The sequence below is a fragment of the Podarcis muralis genome, chromosome 1 (genome assembly GCF_964188315.1).
Source record: "Podarcis muralis chromosome 1, rPodMur119.hap1.1, whole genome shotgun sequence".
Classification (NCBI taxonomy): domain Eukaryota; kingdom Metazoa; phylum Chordata; class Lepidosauria; order Squamata; family Lacertidae; genus Podarcis; species Podarcis muralis.
In genome coordinates this window covers 91345027-91370475 of record NC_135655.1, presented here as the reverse complement: position 1 = coordinate 91370475, position 25449 = coordinate 91345027, and the positions used below count along the sequence as shown (strand labels likewise).

Sequence of the window (25449 nt, the reverse complement as noted above, 5' to 3'; positions counted from 1 at the left end):
GTCCATAGGACGCACCTAGATTTGGGGGGGGAAATAAAGGCAAAAAAATTTATTCCCCCCCCCGCCAGGCGCGGGGCTGGGGCGGGGAAGCCCGAGCTTCCCCCTCCCCCAGAACGGGACCCAGAGCCATGCCGAAGCTGCGCGCAGCTTTGGCATCGCTCTGGGAGCTTGCGGGGCTGGGGGAGGAGGAAGCCTTCCGCCAGCCTCCAAACCATGTCGGGAGACAGCGGGATGGCGCGCTGCGCCTCTCCCGCTGTCCCCCGAGTTTGCGGGGCTGGGCCAGCCTTCTAACCAAGTCGGGGGACAGCGGGAAGGGCGCGCTGCGCCCCTGCCGCTGTCTCCCGAGTTTGCGGGGCTGGCGACGGGGAGGAGCAGGCTTCTCCCCCCGCCAGCCTTCTAGACAAGTCGGGGGACAGCGGGAAAGGCGCGCTGCGCCTCTCCCGCTGTCCCCCGAGTTTGCGGGGCTGGCAACGGGGAGGAGCAGGCTTCTCCCCCCGCCAGCCTTCTAGCCAAGTCGGGGGACAGCGGGAAGGGCGCGCTGCGCCTCTCCCGCTGTCCCCCGAGCTTGTGGGGCTGGCGGTGGGGCTCTCCTGAAGCCTGGAGGTTGTGGGGCTGGTGGGGGGGAGAAGCAGGCTTGCTTCTCCCACCCCCAGCCTCCAGATCAGGTCGGGGAATAGCGGGATGGCGGAGCGCCGCCATCCCGCTATTCCACGACCTGATCTGGAGGTTGTGGGGCTGGGGGGGGGAGAAGCAGGCTTGCTTCTCCCACCCCCAGCCTCCAGATCAGGTCGGGGAATAGCGGGATGGCGGAGCGCCGCCATCCCGCTATTCCCCGACCTGATCTGGAGGTTGTGGGGCTGGGGGGGGGGAGAAGCAGGCTTGCTCCTCCCACCCCCAGCCTCCAGATCAGGTCGGGGAATAGCGGGATGGCGGAGCGCCGCCATCCCGCTATTCCCCGACCTGATCTGGAGGTTGTGGGGCTGGGGGGGGGAGAAGCAGGCTTGCTTCTCCCACCCCCAGCCTCCAGATCAGGTCGGGGAATAGCGGGATGGCGGAGCGCCGCCATCCCGCTATTCCCCGACCTGATCTGGAGGTTGTGGGGCTGGGGGGGGGGAGAAGCAGGCTTGCTCCTCCCACCCCCAGCCTCCAGATCAGGTCGGGGAATAGCGGGATGGCGGAGCGCCGCCATCCCGCTATTCCCCGACCTGATCTGGAGGTTGTGGGGCTGGGGGGGGGAGAAGCAGGCTTGCTTCTCCCACCCCCAGCCTCCAGATCAGGTCGGGGAATAGCGGGATGGCGGAGCGCCGCCATCCCGCTATTCCCCGACCTGATCTGGAGGTTGTGGGGCTGGGGGGGGGGGAGAAGCAGGCTTGCTCCTCCCACCCCCAGCCTCCAGATCAGGTCGGGGAATAGCGGGGTGGCGGCTCTGCGCCTCCCCGCTGTCCCCAGCTTTTGGGTGCAGGCTGCTGCCCGCAAGCCTTGCGAGCCCGCGGGACATCCCGCCGGGCTTGCAAGACTTGGGATAGCTTCCTGAAGCCTGGAGAGCGAGAGGGGTCGGTGCGCACGGACCCCTCTCGCTCTCCAGGCTTCAGCAAAAGCCTGCATTCGCACCATAGGACGCACACACATTTCCCCTTCATTTTTGGAGGGGAAAAAGTGCGTCCTATAGTGCGAAAAATACGGTAGTTGGCTACAAGCCTTTGGAATTCACTTTTAGAGACTCACCAGTATGCAATAATTACTTCTGAAACTGAGGTGTCAATGATTCATATGTCACCTTTTGAACCCTTTTGGTTCTAGTGTACACAATAAAGATTTTAGTGCTTTTTTAATATTCTGAGTAAAATGTGTTACTTTGCTATCTTTCTGCTCTGGTTGTTTTGGTCTCATATAGGGACTGAGAAAATGCACTACTGAGAATATGAAACTGGTGTTTTCCACAGCAAACGGTTAAAATGTGAAAGGCATCCATGCATGTTTATGCATCTTTAAACACATGCACTTTGGCCCCATAAAATTTCCCAGATGCACACTTTATGAACAATTGTAGTGTAGTGCAATGGAGAAGATTATCTTCATGCTTTTGTTGTAATGTGCAAAGCAGCAAAGTACACGAGTTTCCAGTAGCGAGATAGTGCTTCTTATATTATTTGGCCACAATTCCCTATCTAGCTCAGAGGCAGACTCAAGAGTGAAAGATAATGTGGGTTTACTGGACTTCTTCATCGCCGAGGACACTAGTTCTTTCTTCACTGCCTCCAAGCCATAGGAGCCAGCAGTTGCAGAACAGGGCAATGGTCCTTAAAAGAATACGCAGCACCTCAGGGATGACTGAACTAATAGGAGTCTTCAGAAGGCTTCAGCCTGCTGCTGAGACAACAGCTCTTCCTAAGTGAGTCCTAGCAAGCATTGACTGGTGTGAGTTCTCCAGGGTGCTGACAAATTACCCAGCCCATAATCTGGCTGGATTTGACTGGACATGCCTTGCTGTGACCCTGCTTTTTAGAATATGGCTTCTTTCTTATCAGCATTAACCTGGCCTCCACTGGGACTGTAAGCCAGAAGAAGGCAGGACAATGCCTATACATTTCAGTATCAGTAGAGAGTTCTGATCTTCAACCTTCACATTTGACACAAGAAATACAAAACTTGGATGCAAGTCACTTGTTGTCATTTCTTCATAGTTACTGAAGCCATAAACGTGTATAAGAAATTGGATTTGCTGCTACATAACAAATAAATGAAGCCAAATTTCATGAATGATATTTTTTCCTTTGGCCTACATAGGGCTCGTGGAATGGCCACAAACAATGCACAGTCAACATGCATTCTGTGCACCACCAACTCCGTTAAAACAGCTACCTTTTGATGTTGCTAACATTGGAGAGTCTAACTTCTATGAATGGCAGTTAAATTGGAACTGGAGAGAAATCTGATGGATTATGGCTTGCTTAATTACTGAGTGGAATAGGATCTTAGATAAAGGCTGGCTTTATGGAAAATATCCATGATTCTGCCCATTCACTGCAGAACTGATAGCTTCATTTTGTTTATATGAGATTAGAAGAGATGTGTGTTTGTGTTGTTAAATAGAGAGCAGGCATGTTAATTGGCTCATCTGTCTAACACCACAGGAGCGCCTCCTGCTCTCCGTACTTCCTCGCCATGTTGCCATGGAGATGAAAGCTGACATTAATGCCAAAAAAGAAGATATGATGTTTCATAAAATATACATACAGAAGCATGACAATGTCAGGTAAGTGCAACAGTAAAGGCGTGGAATGAACCCACAACACAGTAGCATGTTTTAAAAAGAAACGAAACTAAAGCAAACAATATGTATGTCTGAGAGGTAAGCATAAATGGAATTTCTTTGCCATTTTTAGCAGCAGAACTGCAAATCACAGATATATCTTTAAGGGAGGGAGGGAAACAAAATTCAAAGCAACTCCAAGCAGACTTCAGGCCTTGGTGTGAGTTTAAGGATGACTTCTTTTGCCTTTTCCTGCCTTTCCTTCCCTTCTACAAGGTTTGTATGTGAGAGTAGAGAGTGAGAGACTAATCTTTGCTGGTGTCACATGTAGGGAAAACCATGCACATAGGAGGTAAAACAGATTTGATTTGTCTTTACGTCTTGTTGTTTAACCAGTATAGAAATTATTTGACGCTCTTATCTCAAATGTCGATGCAAAGCGAAGTTTCATTTTGAAAGTAATACAAAGCAGTAACTTACCACTATGGATTTATCTGCCTAAGTCATATGCTGAATAGACCTATTGAAATTAATGAACATAACTAATTTAAGTCATTTGGTTTTAATGGGTGTACTCTTGAGTCAGATACAATCCTATGTCTTCTTCTTCTTCTTTTTTAAAGCCTTTTGAGTCCTAAGACTCATAGGTTATTTGAAAAATACTCTAATAATATTTTCTAGCCTAGGCAGCAAGTGATTTCATGCACTGATAATCTGATTATCTTAATTTGCACTAAAACCTGTGTGTTTGCCTTTAAAATGACTTGGTCCCACTGAGTCAAATTAAACCAGTGCACCAATACTCAAACTATTTAAGCAGAAATTCTTGGACTGACTTAATTAATCTTATCAAATTAATTGAAAATTAATCAGCTGAAATCAAAGGAGTACAGCATAACTGATCTATGCATTTCAATCTGTGCTCTTTAATTAGAAGAAACCTGCCTTAATTGGCCTTGTTGACTCCAGCATTATATACATTTGACACTTTTCTGTGGCATTTGAAATGAGACTTTCAAGATCAGAGTCCCCATCCAGCAACCTCACTGGATTTAAACCTTATTTATTAATGTCATCTAAACAAACAACTAGTTTTAGAAGGAGGCCAATTTGCTGAGATGAAGGGAGAACAATTAAAGATGAGAGAATGGTCACAAGGTGGAGGAGGTTTGAAAAAAGATAGCTGAGAAAGGGAACATAATTAAGTATGTGTATCTTAAGATAAACAGATGAAAATGTTTGCTGTATTTAGCTAATTGTGCCAACACATAAAATTGCGAGTTTTATAGTATCCTTGTATCTTAAATATTGTGTAACTTCTCCAAAGGGTAGAGATTTATAACTGAGGAGGGTGAATATATGCTTTCACATGGTTTTCTTATCTGAGTTCACATTGATAATTGCTGACTTGTAAGTAGCCATTTTCCTGGTGTCTAAGTTTTTTTCTCCCTCTGCCCCTCTCAAGACATCAAAACATCACAAATAACTAAATCAGGCTATTTAAAATTTCCTGAGCCAGTAATTTCTGAGGCCTTCATTACAAGGATAGGTGTACATAGGAGACTTGTATTTTTTTTTTTATAATATTTTTTATTGCGTTTCTTTTCATAATTTTGTACATTCCAATCCATACAGAATAAATTAAATACAAGAAACAATTTTTTGATTTTTTTTTTACAAAAGAAAACATTGTACTTCCCCACACCTTCCCGATCTGCATTCTTTATAATAACCATGTCAGCAATTTATTACCTTATTTCAAACCTTGTTACCACTTTCAATTATTATGTAACCGTTATTCAATAAATTATATCTCAAATTTGATGCCTTTAAAATAAACATAATATGGTTGGTTCACTTTGTCTTCTTTTCTCTTTTATCACTTATTTTGCCATTTACTTAATCATATTTGCTAAAGCATAACATTTCCAATAACATGCACTATCTTAGGATTCATACAACTTATAATATTTTTGCAAATAGTCTTTAAATTTTTTCCAATCCGCCTCAACCGATTCTTCATCCAAATCTCGGATTCTGCCGGTCATTTCAGCTAATTCCATGTAATCCATCAACTGCGTCTGCCATTCTTCCAACGTGGGTAAATCTTGTGTCTTCCAGTTCTTTGCAATGAGAATTCTTGCTGCTGTAGTAGCATACATAAACAACGTTCTGTCTTTCTTTAACACTTTCTGGTCCACCATGCCCAGCAGGAAGGCCTCTGGTTTCTTAGGGAAGGTATACCTAAATACCTTTTTCAATTCATTATAAATCGTTTCCCAGAAAGCCTTCACTTTTGGGCAGGTCCACCAGAGATGAAAAAAAGTACCTTCTGCCTCCTTACATTTCCAACATTTATTATCAGACAGGTGATATATCTTAGCTAGCTTGACTGGGGTCATGTACCACCGGTATATCATTTTCATAATATTTTCTTTCAGGGCAGTACATGCCTACATAGGAGACTTGTAAAAATATCAGTTTGTCTAATAGAAACAAAATTGTTGTTGTTATTGTTTTATTTGTACCCCGCTCATCTGACTGGGTTGCCCAAGCCACTCTGGGCAAATATAAATATATAAGCAATAGCCCTAGACACATAGTTATCCTAGTTATGTTTGGGATGTCCAGTTTGCCTTTAATAAAAACAAGGCTCTAGACTTGTAATCAGAAAACAGGTTAGACATGTTTGGGTAGTCACTAGCAACAGTTCAGAAACCAGATATGGACCTAGGCAAATGTTGAGAGGCCAAGTCCATCTAGTTCCAATACCAATATCTGACCTGCCTGTCATCATTATCATTTCTTTGAAACTCAGCGTCTTGGTTGCATAACAAATGGCCCAACCTAGGTATAGTTGTTATACTACTGGAGTCAGCCTCTCTGTGGTGAGTGATCCTGGTCCGTGACATGTATAGGACTTACTGCATGGAAGTTGGATAATTTCACATTGAACTCCACAGTCCTGCTCCATATTTTTTTTATGGAGAGCTATAGTGACAGCTAAGATCTGTGCAGTAAGTGGGGCTTTAAATAACATAAAAACAACATGTCACACAGAAGGAGGAGGCAGTTTTCAGAAGTATCCACTGATAGACACTATGAACTGTGCTCTGGCCATTATGTATCTGAAGTTGTATTGGCAATGTGTGGTGAATAGGAACAGATGGGGAGTAGGGGAAGCAACTGAGCAGGTAACAACAACAAACAATTAATGACTTGAAAGATTCAGCACTAGCTCCCCCCTCCCCCAAGAACAAAAGTAGCCCTACTTTTTTCTTTTTTGAGTTTGTAAATTTTATTTTCAGTTTTTGAAAATTTACAAATATACACCTTACAATCACATATTTCCAATACATATTAGACTTCCATCCCCCCCTTTTCTGGTTTCTTATCTTATTTAAATTTTTAACACTGCATTTTCCACTTTGCTCCATTTTTAAATTATTCTACAGTTAATCTTGATAATACTCTTAACTTCTTGATTTAAGTTAACCCTACTTACTAATGCACTTACTTGCATGCCACGATTTTTGAAATACTGTATATCACAAATGTTCCCCACTCTTTAGTAAATTAGCTTTCCTCTTGGTTTCTTACCACACCTGTTAATTTTGCCAATTTTGCCATTTCGACATAATCCATCAATTTAATCAGCCATTCTTCCTTTGCCATTTCAACATAATCCATCAATTTAATCAGCCATTCTTCCTTGGTTGGAACAGCATCCTCTTTCCCTCTCCGAGCAAATACCATTCTGGCTGTGGTTGTAGCATACACAAATTTCTAAGGTCCTTCGGAATTTCTGTATTAACTATCCTTAAAGGAAAAGCTTCTGGTTTTAAAAGTAGCCCTACTTCAGCCTGATATAAACGTATACAGTATCTCTCTGGTTGCTTCAAATCCACCTTAAGGGTTGCTCAGCTAATGAACACTGATCTGGGTGCAGTCACCTTTCATGTATGGTGGTCCTCCAGGAACTGAACAAACCTATTTTTTTCTGTCTTCTAGGACTGCAAAATAGCAGGCTTGTTAGCTATTAGGTTGCTTACAGTCCATGCTTGGGGCATTGCCTTTGGCTTATTACACATTGGTAATAATTGTGAAGGCTTGTCCTAAATGCATGCTTCAGCAAGGCCAAGCTTTTGTACTTAAAATATACTTTGAGCAATCACTTATTTCTGGTTCCATACCTTCACCTGCAATTTTCTATACAGTGTTACCTTGGGTTACATACGCTTCAGGTTACATACGCTTCAGGTTACACACTCCGCTAACCCAGAAATAGTGCTTCAGGTTAAGAACTTTGCTTCAGGATAAGAACAGAGATTGTGCTCTGGCGGCGCAGCAGCAGCAGGAGGCCCCATTAGCTAAAGTGGTGCTTCAGGTTAAGAACAGTTTCAGGTTAAGTACAGACCTCCAGAACAAATTAAGTACTTAACCCGAGGTACCACTGTAATTAGCTACATGTTCTTTAATGCATACATGTAGGTTCCTTGCACTTATAAGCTGCACACAGGGACTAGCTCCATATGCACACTAGGTCCTCTGAGCTGGCCTGCTTAATCCACCTTTTTCACACAGTACATAGTTAATCAGTAGAACTCACTTCCACAGGAGGGTGTGCTGGTCATCAACCTAGATGGCTTTAGAAGTGGATTTGACCAATTCATGGGGGAGCGGGCTACTGATAGCTACCAGCCATGATGGCTATGCTCTGCTTCCACAGTTGGAGACAACTATGTACCTGAATACTAGTTGCTGGAAAATCCAGGAGGGGAGAGCACTCTTGTGCTCAGCTGCTGCTTGTGGGCTTCCATTTGAGACACCTGGTTGGCCACTGTGAGAACCAGATGGTGAACTAGATGTGTGGCCTGATCCAACGGGCTGTTCTCCTGCTCTTATGATCTCTTGGTACTCTGCTGGTGCTCCATAAATGCTAGCTGGTGCTTTGGGCTGGCAGAAGGTTGGCGCCTCAGTTGAACAGGGTTTTGTGTCTCATCTAGAGATGTCTCTTGGGGAAAGATCCCTGCAAATTTTTCTGGTGGTGGTGGGAATGGGACCAGGAGGTGGCATTGGTTAAGTTACACAGCAGAGAGCAACCAGAAGACAACGGCTCCCTGTGACCTTGGCTGGTTTAGAAACCATGCCATGCAAGGGAAACATCAGGTTGGGAAAGTCCTGCATTCTTAGGCATCTGTGAAAGCCACAGATCCATGTGTGCACACAAAAAAGGGCACCCTCTCCAACCTCTCCAGTTGTAATGCACACATCTCCCGGCTAATCCATCTCTGAAGCATCTGCGGAACACCAGTCACATCTGGCAAAGCTCACAAATGCTCTAGTTCAGTGTTTCCCAACCTTGGGCCTCCAGCTGTTTTTGAACTACAATTCCCATCATCCCTGACCACTGGTCTTGCTAGCTAGGGATGATGGGAGTTGTAGTCCAAAAACAGCTGGAGGCCCAAGGTTGGGAAACACTGCTCTAGTTAATCCAGGGTGTGTGCAAGGAGCAGTTCTGGACACCTAAGTTTTTTCTCGTATGACAAGTGGATACCAGGGAACAGTCTAGAGGTTCAGCTAGGCCCATCACTGCTTACCTTTCAGCAGGCAGCTTCAACTTACCCTTTTTCAGCGTGCATTTTTTGCTGTTGTCTTTTACACTGGGTCTCTGACTGCTAATGTTGCAAGATTGTGGTTTTTACTGTTGATGATTTTGGCTTTATTGTTTCTAATTTTGTTGTTTCTAATTTATTAGCCAGCTTGAGTATAATTTTATAAAAATGGAGAGATAGAAACATTGAACATAAATGCATAAAATAAACAAACTCAGGAATGCGACAATGAGAATTACAGTTCTAGGGGTAATTTACCCAGGATTTCCTGTCATGCCTGCTCATAAAATATTTTAATCTAGTTGCTGTTACAGTGTTGCGTAAGTAGAAGTTAGTGATGCTGTGAAATCTATCTCAGGCTCATATAGTCACTCGTGATGTGAATTATGACTATACAGTATATTGACATTTCATGGGGAAGCAAACATTCCCACTCTCAGAAAGTTAAAATGTGAGAAACTGCTTTCACACAAAAACAGTCTTGCAGCAGAAATTGATCTTTGCCTACATCTGTTTGTGAAAAATAATGGTCACTGTCAAAAAAATTAAAATGGGATTTCCAGGAGCTCTCAATTCACTTTTTAAAGTAAATAACACAAACTGCACTGTTAAAGCAGTCCTTTTTTTCCATCTTGGACTAGTTTATAGCAGACATAAAAGCACTAAGATATGCATAGATTGTTTTTACCTCGTGGTTTTCAAATGGTATCCCATTGCCACAATAACCCCTTAATGGTATCTGGAATTTGCCAAATATAGTCATCCTGGTACTATAAAAAGAGGTGTCAAGCTCAAGAACAAAAATTACTCACCATTTATATGCCACTAATTTTTTCTCACCAATGTGTTCTTTTTAGAGGTTGTACCCAGATGCAATGAGAATGACAATTTCTGTTAAGTGTTGTGAAATATACTTTGATTAAGGAGTAGCAGTTGTTGTCACTGTCAGTTAATTAGAATGGCTTGGAAGGTGGAAGTTAAACCAGCATTTGCTGGAATACAGCAGTGGACTTGTCAGCTCTGTAAATAAAATACATGTTTAGCTTTCTAATGTGGTTTGCTTAATGTACCAAAACATACCAATTTGTTGCTTCATTTATCGCTGTTTAAATCCTTTTAACAATGTAGTTGTAAGCAGTGCAATCTGCTTCAGAATCAGTTTTTCTGGCTTCCAACCATGGTTTTGTTTTTGTTTTTTGTTAAATCATTTTTATTAATTTTCCAATTTAAAAAATCCAATTAACATATCAAATCATAATCCAATTAAAATAAAAAACTAAAATTAAAAAAGACCATGGTTTTTTACTTATATTCTCAATGCAGGTATAGGGCGGTATAGAAATTTAATAATTAATAATAATAAAGTCTGTCTGTAGAATGGTTTTTATTAAATTTGTGTGTAATTATACTGGGTGTCCTTTGTTAAAGATTAATAAAGTTTGAGCGCGGGGGGGGGGGGAGTGTTACTTGTATACCATATCTAAAGTGTCAGTAAGGTAAAGGTAAAGGAACCCTTGACCGATAGGTCCAGTCGTGACCGACTCTGGGGTTGCAGCGCTCATCTCGCTTTATTGGCCAAGGGGGCCGGAGTACAGCGAACCAGAGCAGCGCACGGAAACGCCGTTTACCTTCCCGCTGGAGCGGTACCTATTTATCTACTTGCACTTTGATGTGCTTTCAAACTGCTAGGTTGTCAGTATAAAACAGCAATAAAACAAAAATGTGTAGTAGCCAAACACAGTCCATGACAACATTAAAAACTTAAAAAGAGTAGACAGTAAAACATAAAAACAGCATTGAAAACTTGAAGAACCAAAAGGTCTTCACATCTGGCCCAAGCAGTAAAAGAGTTGCTACTGCTAGGGATGGACAAATCTATCCATTTTGGTTTCTCTCTTTTTCCCTGTTTTAAGTTCAGTTCACCATGTTTCACCATCAGTTTGCAATTTTTTTAAAAAAAAATCTCAGCATTTCTTTAACATTTTCAGCATTTTCATGCACGTTTCTCCTAATCTACACACTTTTGTATGCAATTTTTCACGATAGAATGCTGTTTTCTACATTATTTTCAATAACAGATGCACTTTTATCCACTGCTCTACCCAAGATACAAATTTTGTGCACCTTATTTGGTGAGACAAATGCCTAGCAAAATTTGGAGAAGTGTCTTGTTTGGAGAAGTACAAATGAGGTAGGTTCACATTAAAATGCAGACTAAACCAAATTCCCTCCATCCCTAGGTGCCACTGATTACATTTGCTTGATAATGGTGCTCTATTGCTGAGGGCTCTCCCAAATATCCTGTCTGTTGGCCATTCATTCTAGGCTAGGCTCATTCATGGCTAGGCTCTCTCTGGTCTTGATTAAGCAATTATTCCGATTCCATTGCTGGGAGGTTATACAACAATGATAATTCATTCAGTAATTGGCTTACTGAGTATTTATATATCTTCTGTTGACCATTCATTCATTCCATCCTTTTCAGTACAGTTCCCCATAATAGCAAATAAAAAATCAGTTTTTTAGAGCAGTTGTTTTGTTGCACTAGGGTGACAGAATGATTTAAAGTTAAAGGGAATTATTTCCCAGCAAGGCAGGTGCCTTAACATTTTTCGGATGGTGATAATTGTTTGAAAGCTTCCTGATAAGCCTGGAAGTGCAGCGGTGGCCTCACACTTGCTGTCTGTAGCCTGCTTATTACTCATTGCTTGAATCACTGGCCACGCTCCTTATTTCCCCAGATAGAGGGATACAATCTTTCATGCTAAAACCAGACTGTGAAAAAGGTACCCGCACCTAGCAGCAGTCATTACAATAAATTGAAACCAGCTTCAAAGGTATATTATAGCAGAATGAGCAGCTACCGGGTATCAAAGGAAACACTTTCAAAGTAGTGCTGGTGCCAGATTACTCCCTCCTGGAGATACCTGACATTATAGAAAGCACTTATAAGAACAAACACTATTTGTTAAATCATCAAATGTCCTTCAAATCCAGAACTGCACACTATTGATCATTTTACAGTAGAAAGACATTGTGACCTGACATCTGGAAAGGGTGTCCATTGATGGCACTTGCAGTAGGTGAGGTGGAAGAATGCCTTGCCTAAGAGCGTGCTTTGTTGCTTCAAATATAGACATTTCACAGCCCCACCAAGGAAATGAGGCTCTGCTGTGCCTTTGTTGTCAACAGGGAGCGTAAAACTTGTGCTCCAATTGAGACTGGATGGGGCTGTCTGGCCTTCAAAACCAGAAGAACATACCAACTGTTGTACTCGGCCCACCACAACCGCTTTCACATTGAGTACATATTCAGCAAGAACAGCTTCTTTTATGAATTTTCTGCTTGATTGTTCAGTGTGGCTGCTTGAGAATTGAGCTCAGTTGGTGCTGACCAATGTTGTGAGCAGCACAGTGGTGCTTATGGTTATTTATTTATTTATTTGAAATGTATGTGCTGTGTTTTCAACATGGGATCAAAATGGCTCACTAGAGAGAAAGATTAAAAACTACATTAATAATATAATTTTTAGAAAGATAATCCAAATGGCTATATGGACTGATTGAGGCAGATATTATCTGGTTAAAAATATCCCAGTGGCATTCCATTGTGTCAAAAGCTGCTATGGGGCCAGTATATTGACTATTAATGCACATTGACTAATAATCACTTATTTCACATTCAAGCACCTTTAACTAAAACTAATTCATCCAAGAAGATGGATGGTTTTTCTTTGGGATGCTTCCACACTAGCGTACTATTCTGGAATTGCCATTTTTTATTCCTTCTTTACTGCTTTCTCTTCTTTTTGCCAATCTAATTTAGGCAGTGTGTGTGTGTGTGTGTGTGTGTGTGTGTGTGTGTGTTGTAAATAAATAAATGTGCTCAGTGCTTTTTTTCAGGGGGCACTCAAGGGTATGCAGTACCGGCACCTCTGTTGTTGTTGTTGTTCTTGTTCTTGTTGTTGTTGTTGTTGTTATAAAGTGTTGCACTTACTGTAAGAACTTCACAGCACCTATTTTTTTAGGGGGGAAAGCACTGCATGTGCTTACGTGCAAATAATTATGTGCAAACAATATTCATTGTTATTACACTGTTATACGAATAAACAGTTGAATGCAGTGATTAGAAAACTGCCTCTTAGGATTCTATGTAAATGTAGGGGGGAAACTGCCTGATTTGTTCATTTGGTGTTGTGTGGAATCACAAAGTTCAAATAGGAATTCATGCTGTGCAGACTCTTCAAGCATCTCTATCTTACAGATCATTAACAGAAAGTATGCTGAGAACCTTGGTGGTGCTTTTAATTTCATAAGCTGTGAAGGGCAACTAAAATATTAATAGAAAAATTGCAGTTAACAGAAGAATTGCCAAGATAGTAGCTCTGCAGCAATGGTCAGCATTTTGGTCTTTCCCAGCATCTTGTTGAAGCTACCGTTGCTGGGAAAGACAGCTGGCCTCAGAGCCCCTGAGAAAGAAAGAGCTATAAACTCCAGATCAGAAATAACTACTTTGATAATATTTTCTACTTGAAAGATGGCTCCAGTTGAGAGACTGTGTGAACATTTATGCCTGTTACAAAGTTGTGAATAAAAACCAGACAACTAACCACATCTTGACTTTGAGCACTTCCTTGGAGTATTGGGCTAAATCATTCATTCCCAACCTGGTGCCCTCTGGGTGTTTTGGACTACAAATCCCATCAGCTACTTGGAGCATAACCAGTGTTCAAGGGTGAGGGGAACTGTAATCCAAGACCCCTGGAGGGTACCAAGTTGAGGAAGGCTGGGCTGAACTTCCTGCAGACAATCAGAAGCCGCACTTTGGTTTCCGAACGTTTTGGAAATCGAATGGACTTCTGAAACGGATTCCGTTCGACTTCCAAGGTACGACTGTACAAATCAGTTGGAACTCCAAGTGATTATTTAATACAGCTCCTGGTATATAGACTGCAATAGCTAAATCAAAACTGATTTAGTTCACTACTTCCACCATAGACAATTTACATATATTAAAAGAGAGGGGGGAGAACTTGAGTATAAACATCCCCATTTGCTTGTTTTTCATCGCTCAACTATTGCTTATTATTCTCTGAAAAACTCACTGAGCTAAAATAGCTTAACTTTAAAAGAATAGAATAGAATAGATACACGTTTTTTAAAGTATTATACGTGAATATACCATAAGCACAAATGTCTCTAATAAGCATTAATGTACTAGGTTGCGAAATACACAAGTTGACCCTAGTGCTTCTGCTAACTAGGGTTGACAGCTTACTAAAATAATGTTTAGAGATACAAGATGCATTTTAATTGTGATGATGCATGCCTTCAGATAGTTCAGGCAACCTACTTTGGAACCCTGACCAGTTCTTAAAAGTCTTTTTCAACTACATGGAATAGATATTTTTTGGAAAAAAAACTGCTGACATATTAAGACCAGGAATAAGAAAGTTGTACAATGCTTCCGGAGCACTCTGCTTCTTAGCCAAGGCTTGAATTTTGTTGTTCTGTGGCACTATAAATAAAGATATTAGCATCAGTATGTAAATAGGCTTCTATTTTTGTTCAGTGCATTGTTTAGGAAAACTAGGCCAGTTATTCAGTACGAAATGTTTGCTGTGCAGCACTGAGCCTTACCCGTTTTTTCCAGCCACTATAGGCTTCTTGCTTTTCTGCAAGATATCTCAATTGTGCTTTATTTAAAATGGGGCTGGCTGTGGTAGGCAAATCCAGATTTCCGGAGACTTTGATGATCCTTTGAAACAAAGAACCAGCTCTTCTTAACGGAGCTTTTGTGAAGGCCAGGGTGGTCCAGTCAGTCAGTGCTTGACAGTGCTGTTTGCTCAAACGCCAAAAGCAAGTCTTTACCGCTTATTTTCAGTCTTTAGTCTGTAAAAGGCAAATAATAAGACTTGGCCAGCAGGGGTGTTGCAAAGAGGAACAAGAGCTTAACTGATAAATGACAACGTTTAAAATATTGTGATAGAGAGGTGACACACTCGAGCTGGCCTTCTGGGTTGATACAAAAATCTCTTTGTTTGAAAACATTAGAACACTATCATTACGTCAGGAATGGGCCCAGAGACTTCTTAGAAGGCAATCCATGCAGTTCTGCTCTTTCAGTTAGGAGGGTATGGCCATGTAAGTTGCTTGTGTGTAGGGTGCCAATGTGTCCTACACTACAGAGGACGTCCTTTTATTTGAAGAGCTGTCCATTCCAAGTCTAGTTCAAAGATAAAGATCCACATGAAGGGATAGCAAAGCCCAGAAGTTGCCCAACATCTGTTACAGTAAAGGTAAAGGTAAAGATACCCCTGCCCATATGGGCCAGTCGTGTCCGACTCTAGGGTTGTGTGCTCATCTCACTTAAGAGGCCGGGAGCCACCGCTGTCCAGAGACACTTCCGGGTCACGTGGCCAGCGTGACGAAGCTGCTCTGGTGAGCCAGCACCAGTGCAGCACACGGAAACGCCGTTTACCTTCCCGCTATAAAGCGGTACCTATTTATCTACTTGCACTTAGGGGTGCTTTCGAACTGCTAGGTGGGCAGGAGCTGGGACCGAAGAACGGGAGCTCACCCTGCTGCAGGGATTCGAACCGCCGACAATACGATCGGCAAGTCCTAGGCACTGAGGTTTTACCCACAGCGCCACCCGCGTCCCTCTGTTACAGTAGAACCTGGCAAAATGAACAGGCATAAAAGTCACCTGATTGTAGTCTGCTCCCCATTGTGGTGAGATATACTGTATTTCTATTTAAAGAACAGCATTCCCCCCCCCCTAAATTTGCACCTATACGTATAAATTAGCTTTTAGAATTTTAAAGCAAATCTCTGTCCTCTTTTGTCCACACACAAAGCATTACCAAAAAAGAGAACACCTAGGAACTCGTGTTGGCGTTTCACTGAGCTCCTTAAAGGAAAAGTGACATATAACTGGAATAAAGGAAGGAAGGAAGACAGGCAGGCAGGCAGGCAGGCAGGCAGGTGGTGGTGGTGTGTGTGTGTAAATTATTGTGTTACAGTGCAGTCATAACCCTATCTACTGGGGCGTGCTATTGAATTCAGCTTGAGATTTCATAACAAGTAATGAAGAAACAGTAAACGGAACTCCTAGACCCACTCTATAAGGTACAAAAATAACCTTTTCATGAATTTAAATCATAATGTCCAGCTCATCAATGTGAGATGTATAGATGCTCTATTTATATACTGTTTATATGTGTGTGGGGGTGCAGGCGTGTGACCAGATCAGCAGAAAGTTGCCTTTTTGTTTTGGAAAGCACAGTGGGAAACCAGAACTAGGAAAGACATTATATAAAGCTAGTTTTATTCTTTCGCTCAGTAACATTGTGTTGAACTAAATTGTTCCATCGATATCCAGCTGTCTTGTCATTGTGATGGGAACACTAAGGACCTCAGTGATGACAAATAGTGTTTGTGTATCTTCTCCTTTTATATAACTTCAGGTCTTTCACTTGCACTCAAAGGACTATTTTCAGATCTGCTTTTATATAGTTTATTTTCTTTAAGATTTCTGGCTTCCTAAGTGGTCATTTGATTTCATGAAGAAACAATCCAGCATTTTATCTTTATTTTCTGGTATAGCTTTTATTTATCTTCCTGGGTCTGCAAATTTAACACCAGCAGGTAGCTTTCCAAGCACAAGTTAGTAGAAGTAGTGATTCCCCTAAATTATCCATTATTCTCTGAAAGGCCACCATAAGGTATCTTTAACAGAACTATGCTGTGCTTAGTTTAAGCTTCTGTAAGTTTCTCCCAAACCATTCAGTGATTTTCTGGTAACGTTTTGCTAACTGTAGCTAGAATTATTTATTGTATGCAATAAAGTTGGAGATCAAAAGTCGTTTAGAAGAATGGGATTTTCCTGAGACTGAAAAATTAGCACTAAATAATAACTAGTTCTTCTAAACACAATTCCTTGTAACTTCATTGATAGTTTTCTAATTATTTTGCTAATGTAAATTAAATTGTATGTGACTGAGGTGTCTAAGCCAGGGGCCAGCAAACTTTTTCAGCAAGGGGCTGGTCCACTGTCCCTCAGAGCTTGTGGGGGGCCAGACTATATTTTTTGGGGGGAAAGGAATGAATTCCTATGCCCCTCAAATAACCCAGAGATCCATTTTAAATAAAAGCACACATTCTACTCATGTAAAAACACGCTGATTCCCAGGCCATCCATGGGCCAGATTTAGAAGGCGATTGGGCCTTAGTTTGCCTACCCATGGTCTAGGCACTGCCATAAGAAAATATATATAGGCTTTTTTTCTTATGGCATTGGAAATTTTTAAGCAGGTATTGGATGGTCCTCTGTCACAGATGCTTTAGTTGAGATTTCTGCATTGCAGGGGGTTGGACTAGATGACCCTCAGAATCCCTTTCACCTCTACAAATCTATGATTCCCTAGTATGGAATTTGCCTTTTCCCACTCCTGTCGTACACTGGGTTGACAACTTATTCAAGCTATCTACTGTGACCCCAGAGGGGACGCGGGTGGTGCTGTGGGTAAAACCTCAGCGCCTAGGGCTTGCCGATTGCATGGTCGGCGGTTCGAATCCCCGTGGCGGGGTGAGCTCCCATCGTTCGGTCCCAGCTCCTGCCCACCTAGCAGTTCGAAAGCACCCTTAAGTGCAAGTAGATAAATAGGTACCGCTTTATAGCGGGAAGGTAAACGGGTTTCCGGTGCTGCTCTGGTGCTGGTTTGCCAGAGCAGCTTCATCACGCTGGCCATGTGACCCAGAAGTGTCTGCGGACAGCGCTGGCTCCCGGCCTCTAGAGTAAGATGAGCGCACAACCCTAGAGTCTGTCAAGACTGGCCCGTACGGGCAGGGGTACCTTTACCTTTACCTTTACCTTACTGTGACCCCAAGGCCTCATTCCTAGTGTGTCACCCTCAGTTCAGACCCCATAAGCATATATGTGAAATTAAGATTGAGTGGGACCAGATAGACCTCAGGATCCCTTCCAACACTACAATTCTATGATTCTGTTAATTCTGTGAAGTGCAACTGCTATATTTATTTTACAAGGTTAGAATCATACAGTTAAAATAGAAAGGCTTTTTCTAAAGAGTGGTATTCTTTTTGTGAGCATTCATTGTCATGATACTTAAATGGGCACATTTGAAATTTCAGTTAGCCGAGGCAGATGAAATTTGTACTCATGATCCATCAGGCAGAAGCAAGAAACTTCTAGCTCAGTTTGTGGAGGCAAAGTCATAAGCTGGTGTAGTTATTTTGCACATGAACTTCCTTGTGATATGTCAACATGGATATCTTGGGAGGTGGTGGAATCCTGGGCCAAAGAGTACTGCTCTTCCTTTCCACAAATAACTTTTCTCCCAGAGAGGAATTTTGCACACTCACATATTTTCTGCAGAAAATCTGTAGGTGAATTCCAATGGAAGACAACTAAAGCAAATCAGTTTTACTGTGTCAACATATAAATAGACCATTTTATTTTGTAGTCATATGCAAGGTCAGATCATTCTTGGAAAATCTCTAAAGCTATCACCTGCTGTCTGTCTGGATGCTGCTGTTGTTTTAGTGTACTGCAATTTCTGTGATGTGCCATGGAAAAAAATTATATACCCATTATTATGGAACTGTTCTGGTATTAGAAATATTTTTCCCCCTGAAGTCCATGTTTCAGATCTCATTTCAACCACACATTGGTCTTAAGGCAAGCCACTGTTTCTCAACCTCAGCAACAGGACTCAGCAGTACTGATCCGCTTTAGAAGATGCCACTAATTAAGTGGACTCTAGCCCACTAAAGCTTAAGCTGTAATTAACTGGTTACTCTTTAAGGTGCTATGAGTTAAGTACTCCAAACACTCTAAAATGCTCTTTGAATAATTGGTGCCTGTTTCCACCCTGTACCTTTTCTCTTGTGCGTTGTGTCTTTTCAATTGCAAGCCTGCATAATTGTATGAAAGCCACTCTGAGAGCATTTTTGGCTGAAGAGCAAGGGTACAAATGCTCTAGATAAGATCAGAAAATAAATAAAGATTGAAATGTAAAATGGAGTGAGCTAGTCTTGACCCATTCTTGGCTTTAATCAGATCAATAAATAATTACATTAGTGTTTTCTTTGGCTATCACTCGTAGCCAAGTAATATTGTCTTCCATGAACATGATCTTCACTTACAGTGAGTCCGTAAGTGACTATGGAGGCCAATTCTGGATCCACACGTCCTTCCACATAGAAAACATAGGTTTCCAAACAGAAGTTGATCATGTGAGGGTTTACCAAACTCTTAGCATGTTTCTCCCTTTCGTCCTGAGTTTGAGCATCTTCAAAGTCCATGACACTTTTGGTAAAGGCTGTTCTCCGACTGAGTGCTCGCAGGCCAGTGTTTCCCAATTGTCAGTGTTTATACTACATTTTTAAAGATTTGCCTTGAGAGAGTCTTTAAACCTCTTTTGTTGACTACCAGCATTATGCTTTTCATTTTTAATTTCGGAATAATAGTTCCTTTGGAAGACAGTATTCAGGCACCGAACAACATGACTAGTCCAACGAAGTTGAAGTTGAAGAATCATTGCTTCAACACTGGCCATCTTTGCTTCTTCCTGTACACTGGCATTAGTTCACCTGTCTTCCCAAGTGATATGTAACAAATTTTGGAGTCACCATTGATGGAATCTTTTGAGGAGTTGGAGATGGCATGGTCCATTTTTCACAAGCATACAGTAAGGTTGGTAGTACAATAGCTTTGTAAAGAAGCATTTTGGTTTCCCCGCAAATGTCCCGGTCCTCAAACACTCTGTACTTCAATCAGGAAAAAGCTGCACTCGTAGAGCTTAGGTGATGCTGGATTTCAGCATCAATGTCAGCCCTTGTGGAAAGATAACTGCCCAGGTAGGAGAAGTGATCGACACTTTCCAACGTTACACCATTGCGTTAGATTTGTGGCGCTGCAGAGGGGTTGTTTTGTGCTAGCTGGTGCAGCACTTTGGTTTTTTGGATGTTGTGCAATAGGCTAAGCTTTTCGTATGCTTCTTTGAATATATTTAGGATGGTTTGGAGGTCATCCTCTGAGTGTGTACACACTACGTTGTCATCAGCATACTGAAGCTCTATGACAAAAGTTATGGTAACCTTTTTCTTTACTTTCAGCCTGCTCAGATTAAAGAGCTTTCCATCTGTTCAAAGAATGATTTCTACTCCAGTAGGGAGTTTCCCTTCGATAAAGTGTGGGATCATGGTGATGAATATAATAGAGTTGGGGCGATAACACAACCCTGTTTAACACCTGATTCCACTGTGAATAGTTCACTTTGAGAGTCATTGTTATCTGCAATTGTTGCTGTCATATCATGGAGGAGCCAAAGGATGTTCACAAATTTATCTGGGCAGCCGATTTTCAGAAGGACAGTCCCCAGGGCATTATGATTTACAGTGTTGACTTTGTCAGGTCAATAAACACCATATACAGGGGTTGGTTTTGCTTTCTGTATTTTTCTTGAAGCTGTTGAGTGGTGAAAACGATGTCCACTGTCCCCCTAGAAGGCCGAAAACCATTTTGGGATTCAGGAAGGGTAGACTCAGATATTGTTAGGAGATGTTTTCCTAAGATCCTTGCAAGAATTTTGCCAGCCGCAGCTAATACAGATGCCTTGACAGTTTCCGCAATCCATTCTATCACCTTTTTAAAGGAGATTGGTAATTTTGGCATCCCTGAAGTCTGCTGGGATCTCCTCATTAGAGTCATTGAGCTTGGTATGCTGCTGAAGCTAAATAATGTTAGTTTGCAAGGTCATGTATAAAAAGCAATGCAACTTGGAAACATACTGTGAGCCTTATTATTTCCTCCTGTGGATTATGTAGTACAGTGAATATTATAATTTTTTTATAAGAAAAATAAATCAAAGGTAAGGAGCATAAAGAAATACTATTACAGCAGCTTGTAAGCAGCATAAGCAGGTTGAACATTATCATTGAACTTGTTCCAAAACATTACCCAAAAAACCACCAATATTTTCTTAAACCTGTTAAAATGATTTACATGTATTGTTTTGTAATCAGTTACAATGGACCAAATTTCTAAGTTGATTTCAATATAGTAAGAGAGATGTTTTGCCTCTCAATTTTTAGCTGTTATAATCTTAGCAGCAATTATAATGTTGGACATTATTTCTTCCAAGAGAACAGAAGAGGTGGTTCAGCACCACCCTACCCTCGTCTAGTTGACTGTGCTGTGGGAGTCATTGCCTCTAAAGCGATCTCTCTCTGTGTCCATTGTCAAAGAAGGAGATACAATAAATTGCCCCTGGGATGCCCTTCTAGGGACCATAGGAGTGCAGCCTGTGTGTGTGTGTGTGCGCGCGCCTGTGTGTGTACACCCACACCATCCTTCTGTTGTGAAAAGAAAGTTCATGGTGGTTCACAACTTATTAAAAATAACCAAAAGAGGTTTCACAGAATGCGTAACAGTGGCTTCTAAAATATGGAGGTGATCAGATAATAATAATTTTTATTTTTATTTATACCCCGCCCTCCCCAGCCAAGGCTGGGCTCAGGGCAGACCATACACAGTACATTTCAAATTACTATTAATCCTCAATAATTATAAATGATCAATAATAAATTCAGGTGGAAAGTAGTAGAGCAGGAGTTGAAAGGTCCTCTGGTTTCTACCTACCCAGTGAAGTAATTTCACAGGCCTGTGAGGCAGGGATTAGTCTTTTGGAGGCAGGGCTTTCCTCACTTGGTTTAACAGTTATTCTTGATTCTGCTATAATCATTATTATTTAACTTGTGAGTATCTTAACCTGTTAATATGATGAGCTTAAGCAATGCTTCACATTTCTGACTCAGCATAAGTGGAAAGGGATGGGGAGCACCAAGTAATGGTCAGCTGAGTCACTGAAACAAAAGTACAAACCAGTGTAAGTACAAGTATGCAACCTTTATTTTTTTAATGTTAATTTAGTGGAATCAAATGAGGTGTATACTAGTATACTGGTCATCTATAAATATAGATAAAGTTGACCATGTTTTTATTATATGCATTTTAGTATTTTGTGTAAAAATGCATTATATCCTTGTAATGAAAAAATAGGTGTGGGTGGGTGGGTGTTGTGCATCACACTGACAACGACAATGATGATAAATTTATATACCACTTGGTATAAACTTGAACCACTATATCATTTGTTAAAATTTAAACTTATCCCAGAATGGCATAGAGAGCGATTAAACTGAGCATTCTTAAAGTACTAATTTGTGGAATGTAAAGCAGATATAAAATATGCATTGGTCCGAATTGTCTTGTGCTATATCTTCAGTCACTTGTTCTTCTTTGTGGTCATACGACCCCTTTCATGTTAAAACGCAGAGCACAAATAGCAAAGAAGAAAACTAAGAGCCATGCAATATATGCAGTTTAGCTAGCACAGTCAACCCATTGAGCTCTTACACACAGAGCTTTTTTTTTTTGTTTTTATAGCTACCTGGTCAGAGATATTTGGGACTGTATCTGAGAAACTGTATATAGCCTGTCTCTTGTCGAGGTGCCCTGATAAATTCATCAAAAGAGGATGAGTAATAGGATGTCTCAAACAAGAAAAAAATACACTATGGAAAAACATATATTAAGAGTTTTAGGGATTCACACCTATACTGAAACTGATTTCTCAATGGTATTTTAAGGAGTCCAACATAGGGGCATGCTCTTATGGATAAGGAAAGTTCTGCATAACTTGGTAGATGGCAGAATGAATGAGAAGCATTTATTTACCAATATCTGTGTTTCCCACGGTTTTCTTTCCCCTTTACTATCCTTGCAGCATTCTCTTTGCCGACATTGAGGGCTTTACCAGCCTGGCCTCCCAGTGTACTGCCCAGGAGCTGGTGATGACGCTGAACGAACTCTTTGCCAGATTTGATAAACTTGCAGCTGTAAGTTTCCCCTCTTCCTTCTGCTTCCCCAAATGTATTATAACGGTGCCTTTCGCATGATGTTGCTTTAGACTTCTGCAAAAAAATTCATTGCCCTAAGCGGCAAACTGTTAACATCCTGAAGTAAAAGTGCTTATTTTTCTTCTTATTGTTTTGCAGGAGAATCACTGTTTACGTATAAAAATCCTAGGCGATTGCTATTACTGTGTGTCTGGGTTACCCGAGGCAAGAGCAGACCACGCGCACTGCTGTGTTGAAATGGGAATGGATATGATAGAGGCTATCTCGTAAGTACCAAGCACCACAGGGAGGGGCAGTGGATAAATAACAAATATAGATATATATATATATATTGTGTGTGTATATGTGTGCTTCCAATTAATTTTATATCTTGTAAATCAATATGACTGTTTCATACCAGCAGGTCAAAGTCTAGCTGAGACCAAAGTTTTGGGTGGAATAGGAGAGAGAAAGCTTCTGGTACTGGGGGAAAGCCCCAGATACAAGTGCAATAAAGAAGACTGGGGGGAGGAGGACATTGTTCCACTTGCAGCAGCTGTGGTGTGACCCACTGAGTACTTGTCATCCCTGCACTATACATGCAGCAAAGTACTTCTGCAGCTCTTCAGCACAGGGAAACACAACACTAGAGAATATTAACTTGACTTGTCAAGTGCAAAAAAGAACAAAACAAATGTATGAAGCAAATGTCCCCGAAGAAGAGTGTATGCTTGAAATATCAATATGATGAATGTTTAAGGAATTTAAATATACTGGAATTGGGGGGGGGACACACCTTGCATTGTCCCTCCCCTTTTGTAGTTCTACTTCCTTCATGTTGGTTTTTCAAGAAGTCGCTTACTATTGTTTGGAGTCAGTAAAACAACAAACTGACCATGGTGAAGTTTTTGGTAAACAGATCCTCAGTGCTAATTTACAAGTAGCTTATTAACAGCGGCCTATGGAAGTGCCAAACCTGGTGAATGGGAGGAGCATATTTGGGTCGTGGGTTCCTCTTAGGGCAAAGTGGTGGTACAAACGGTGTATTGTCATCACTTTCCATGACTGCATATTCTGGCATACATGTCCAGCATCCATGCTTGCATGATGATGCAGCTGGTTCCTGTCATGCAGATAGCAACTATGCAGGGCCCTGATCCAAACTGGGATCAAAGTGGGGCAAAGCTGGTTCCTGTCATGCCATGGACTGGATGCAAATTCCCCTCCAGAGTCTAGGTAAAAAATATTCTCACCAAAGTGCTCAGCACTTTGCTGAGCTCTTTAGCTTAGCTTGGCTTGTGCAGATGCTCTTTGTGTCTAGATGGCTGCTGGTGTTACAACTGGAATAGCTGCAGTTAAAGTTCTCTTTGATCGTCTGCTTCAAGCTGAAGGGCAGTTTGGGCAACTAGATTGGGCAACTAGATTGATGAGCATGGCAGTGGCCCAGCTAATGTCCCAAAACAGCTGTGTGCTAAGATGCCAAACCTGAAAAAGTAAGGACATTATGATCTCTTTTGTTTTATGTTGAACTTCTTTGCCTGAGGAAGAGTCTGTGGGTGGTCAAAAACTTGATATTTCACACGATTGAAGGCTCTGTTAAAGATATTGAGCAAAATCCCAACAAAGTTAGGGGCACCTTGAACTTGCATATGCAAGCAGTTGATTGTCATCTTAAATCATATAGATTTCTGTATGACATAGAGCAGCAACTTTTCTTTGGATTGCACACATTCTTTCAACCAATACTTGACATCTCCATTTCAAGGTAAACAATCTGCTTCTTAGTTATCCTTAAAGCTCTTTACATGAGACCTCCAAGTATAGGGCAGTATATAAATTCAATAAATAATAATAATAATAATAATAATTTCCACGAAATAGATGCTGAAAAGCTACGAAAGCAAAATAGTGCTGTGTTAATGTTTCACAAGCATAAAGAGCATCCTAAAAGGACCAGCAGTTTTAGTGCTTGCCATTCCAGCATTCTGATTTTTATTACCTTCGCTTGTCTGAGAAGCATTCTCTTTTCATCAGAGAATATGGAGGAGGCAGTGAGAACAAAAAGTCTCTCACTCCAGATTTAGCAAAGAGATAAGATTGTTGAATCCTTTTCATCCCACACAAAGTGGGAACCAGGTTTTTCAAAGCTGACAGGGAACAATTTGTAAACAAAAATGGAATGCACTTCAGTGCCTGTATCGGTGCTTTATATAAAACACACTGCTGCTCTGTGGAAATGCCACAGAGCCTTGCTTGCAGCCCCAGTGAATTAGAGAAAGCACCACATTGTATCAGGGTCAAACTAGAAAAGATTCATAGTGGGATGGGGAGGAATTATGTGGGATTTAGGCACCTCAGGTGCATTCATATATACTCCCCTCGAACTAAGTCCCATTGAAGTCAGTAGGGCTTACTTTTGAGTAGATATGAACAGGCTTGCACTGAATGTTGTCAAGGACAGTTTTGAGAAATGCGACAATTGCTTGGCCTGATGTGAGCAGCACTAAAATAAACAAGGACCACAGCTTAGATTCTGCCCTCAACAACCAAGGCTTGATTCACATACTTTGTTTTGCTGTATGCAAAAAAAACCCTAGCCATCCTCAGGTACACAACCATGTGGAACACCATAGGATAAAGATGAAAGCAACCTGTT

At 41.5% G+C, this 25449-nt stretch overlaps 1 protein-coding gene across 4 annotated transcripts in view; it reads left to right on the top strand.

Moving 5' to 3' along the window:
- The window catches only part of ADCY5 (adenylate cyclase 5), a 182300-nt gene that overhangs the window by 106403 nt on the left and 50448 nt on the right, over positions 1-25449 (top strand). For all 4 annotated transcript variants that reach the window (XM_077934935.1, XM_028743359.2, XM_028743350.2 and 1 more), the window contains 3 exons: positions 3135-3256; positions 22682-22793; positions 22953-23080. In XM_077934935.1, the coding sequence (XP_077791061.1) occupies positions 3135-3256; positions 22682-22793; positions 22953-23080 (362 nt within the window). The remainder of the gene's footprint in view (positions 1-3134; positions 3257-22681; positions 22794-22952; positions 23081-25449) is intronic.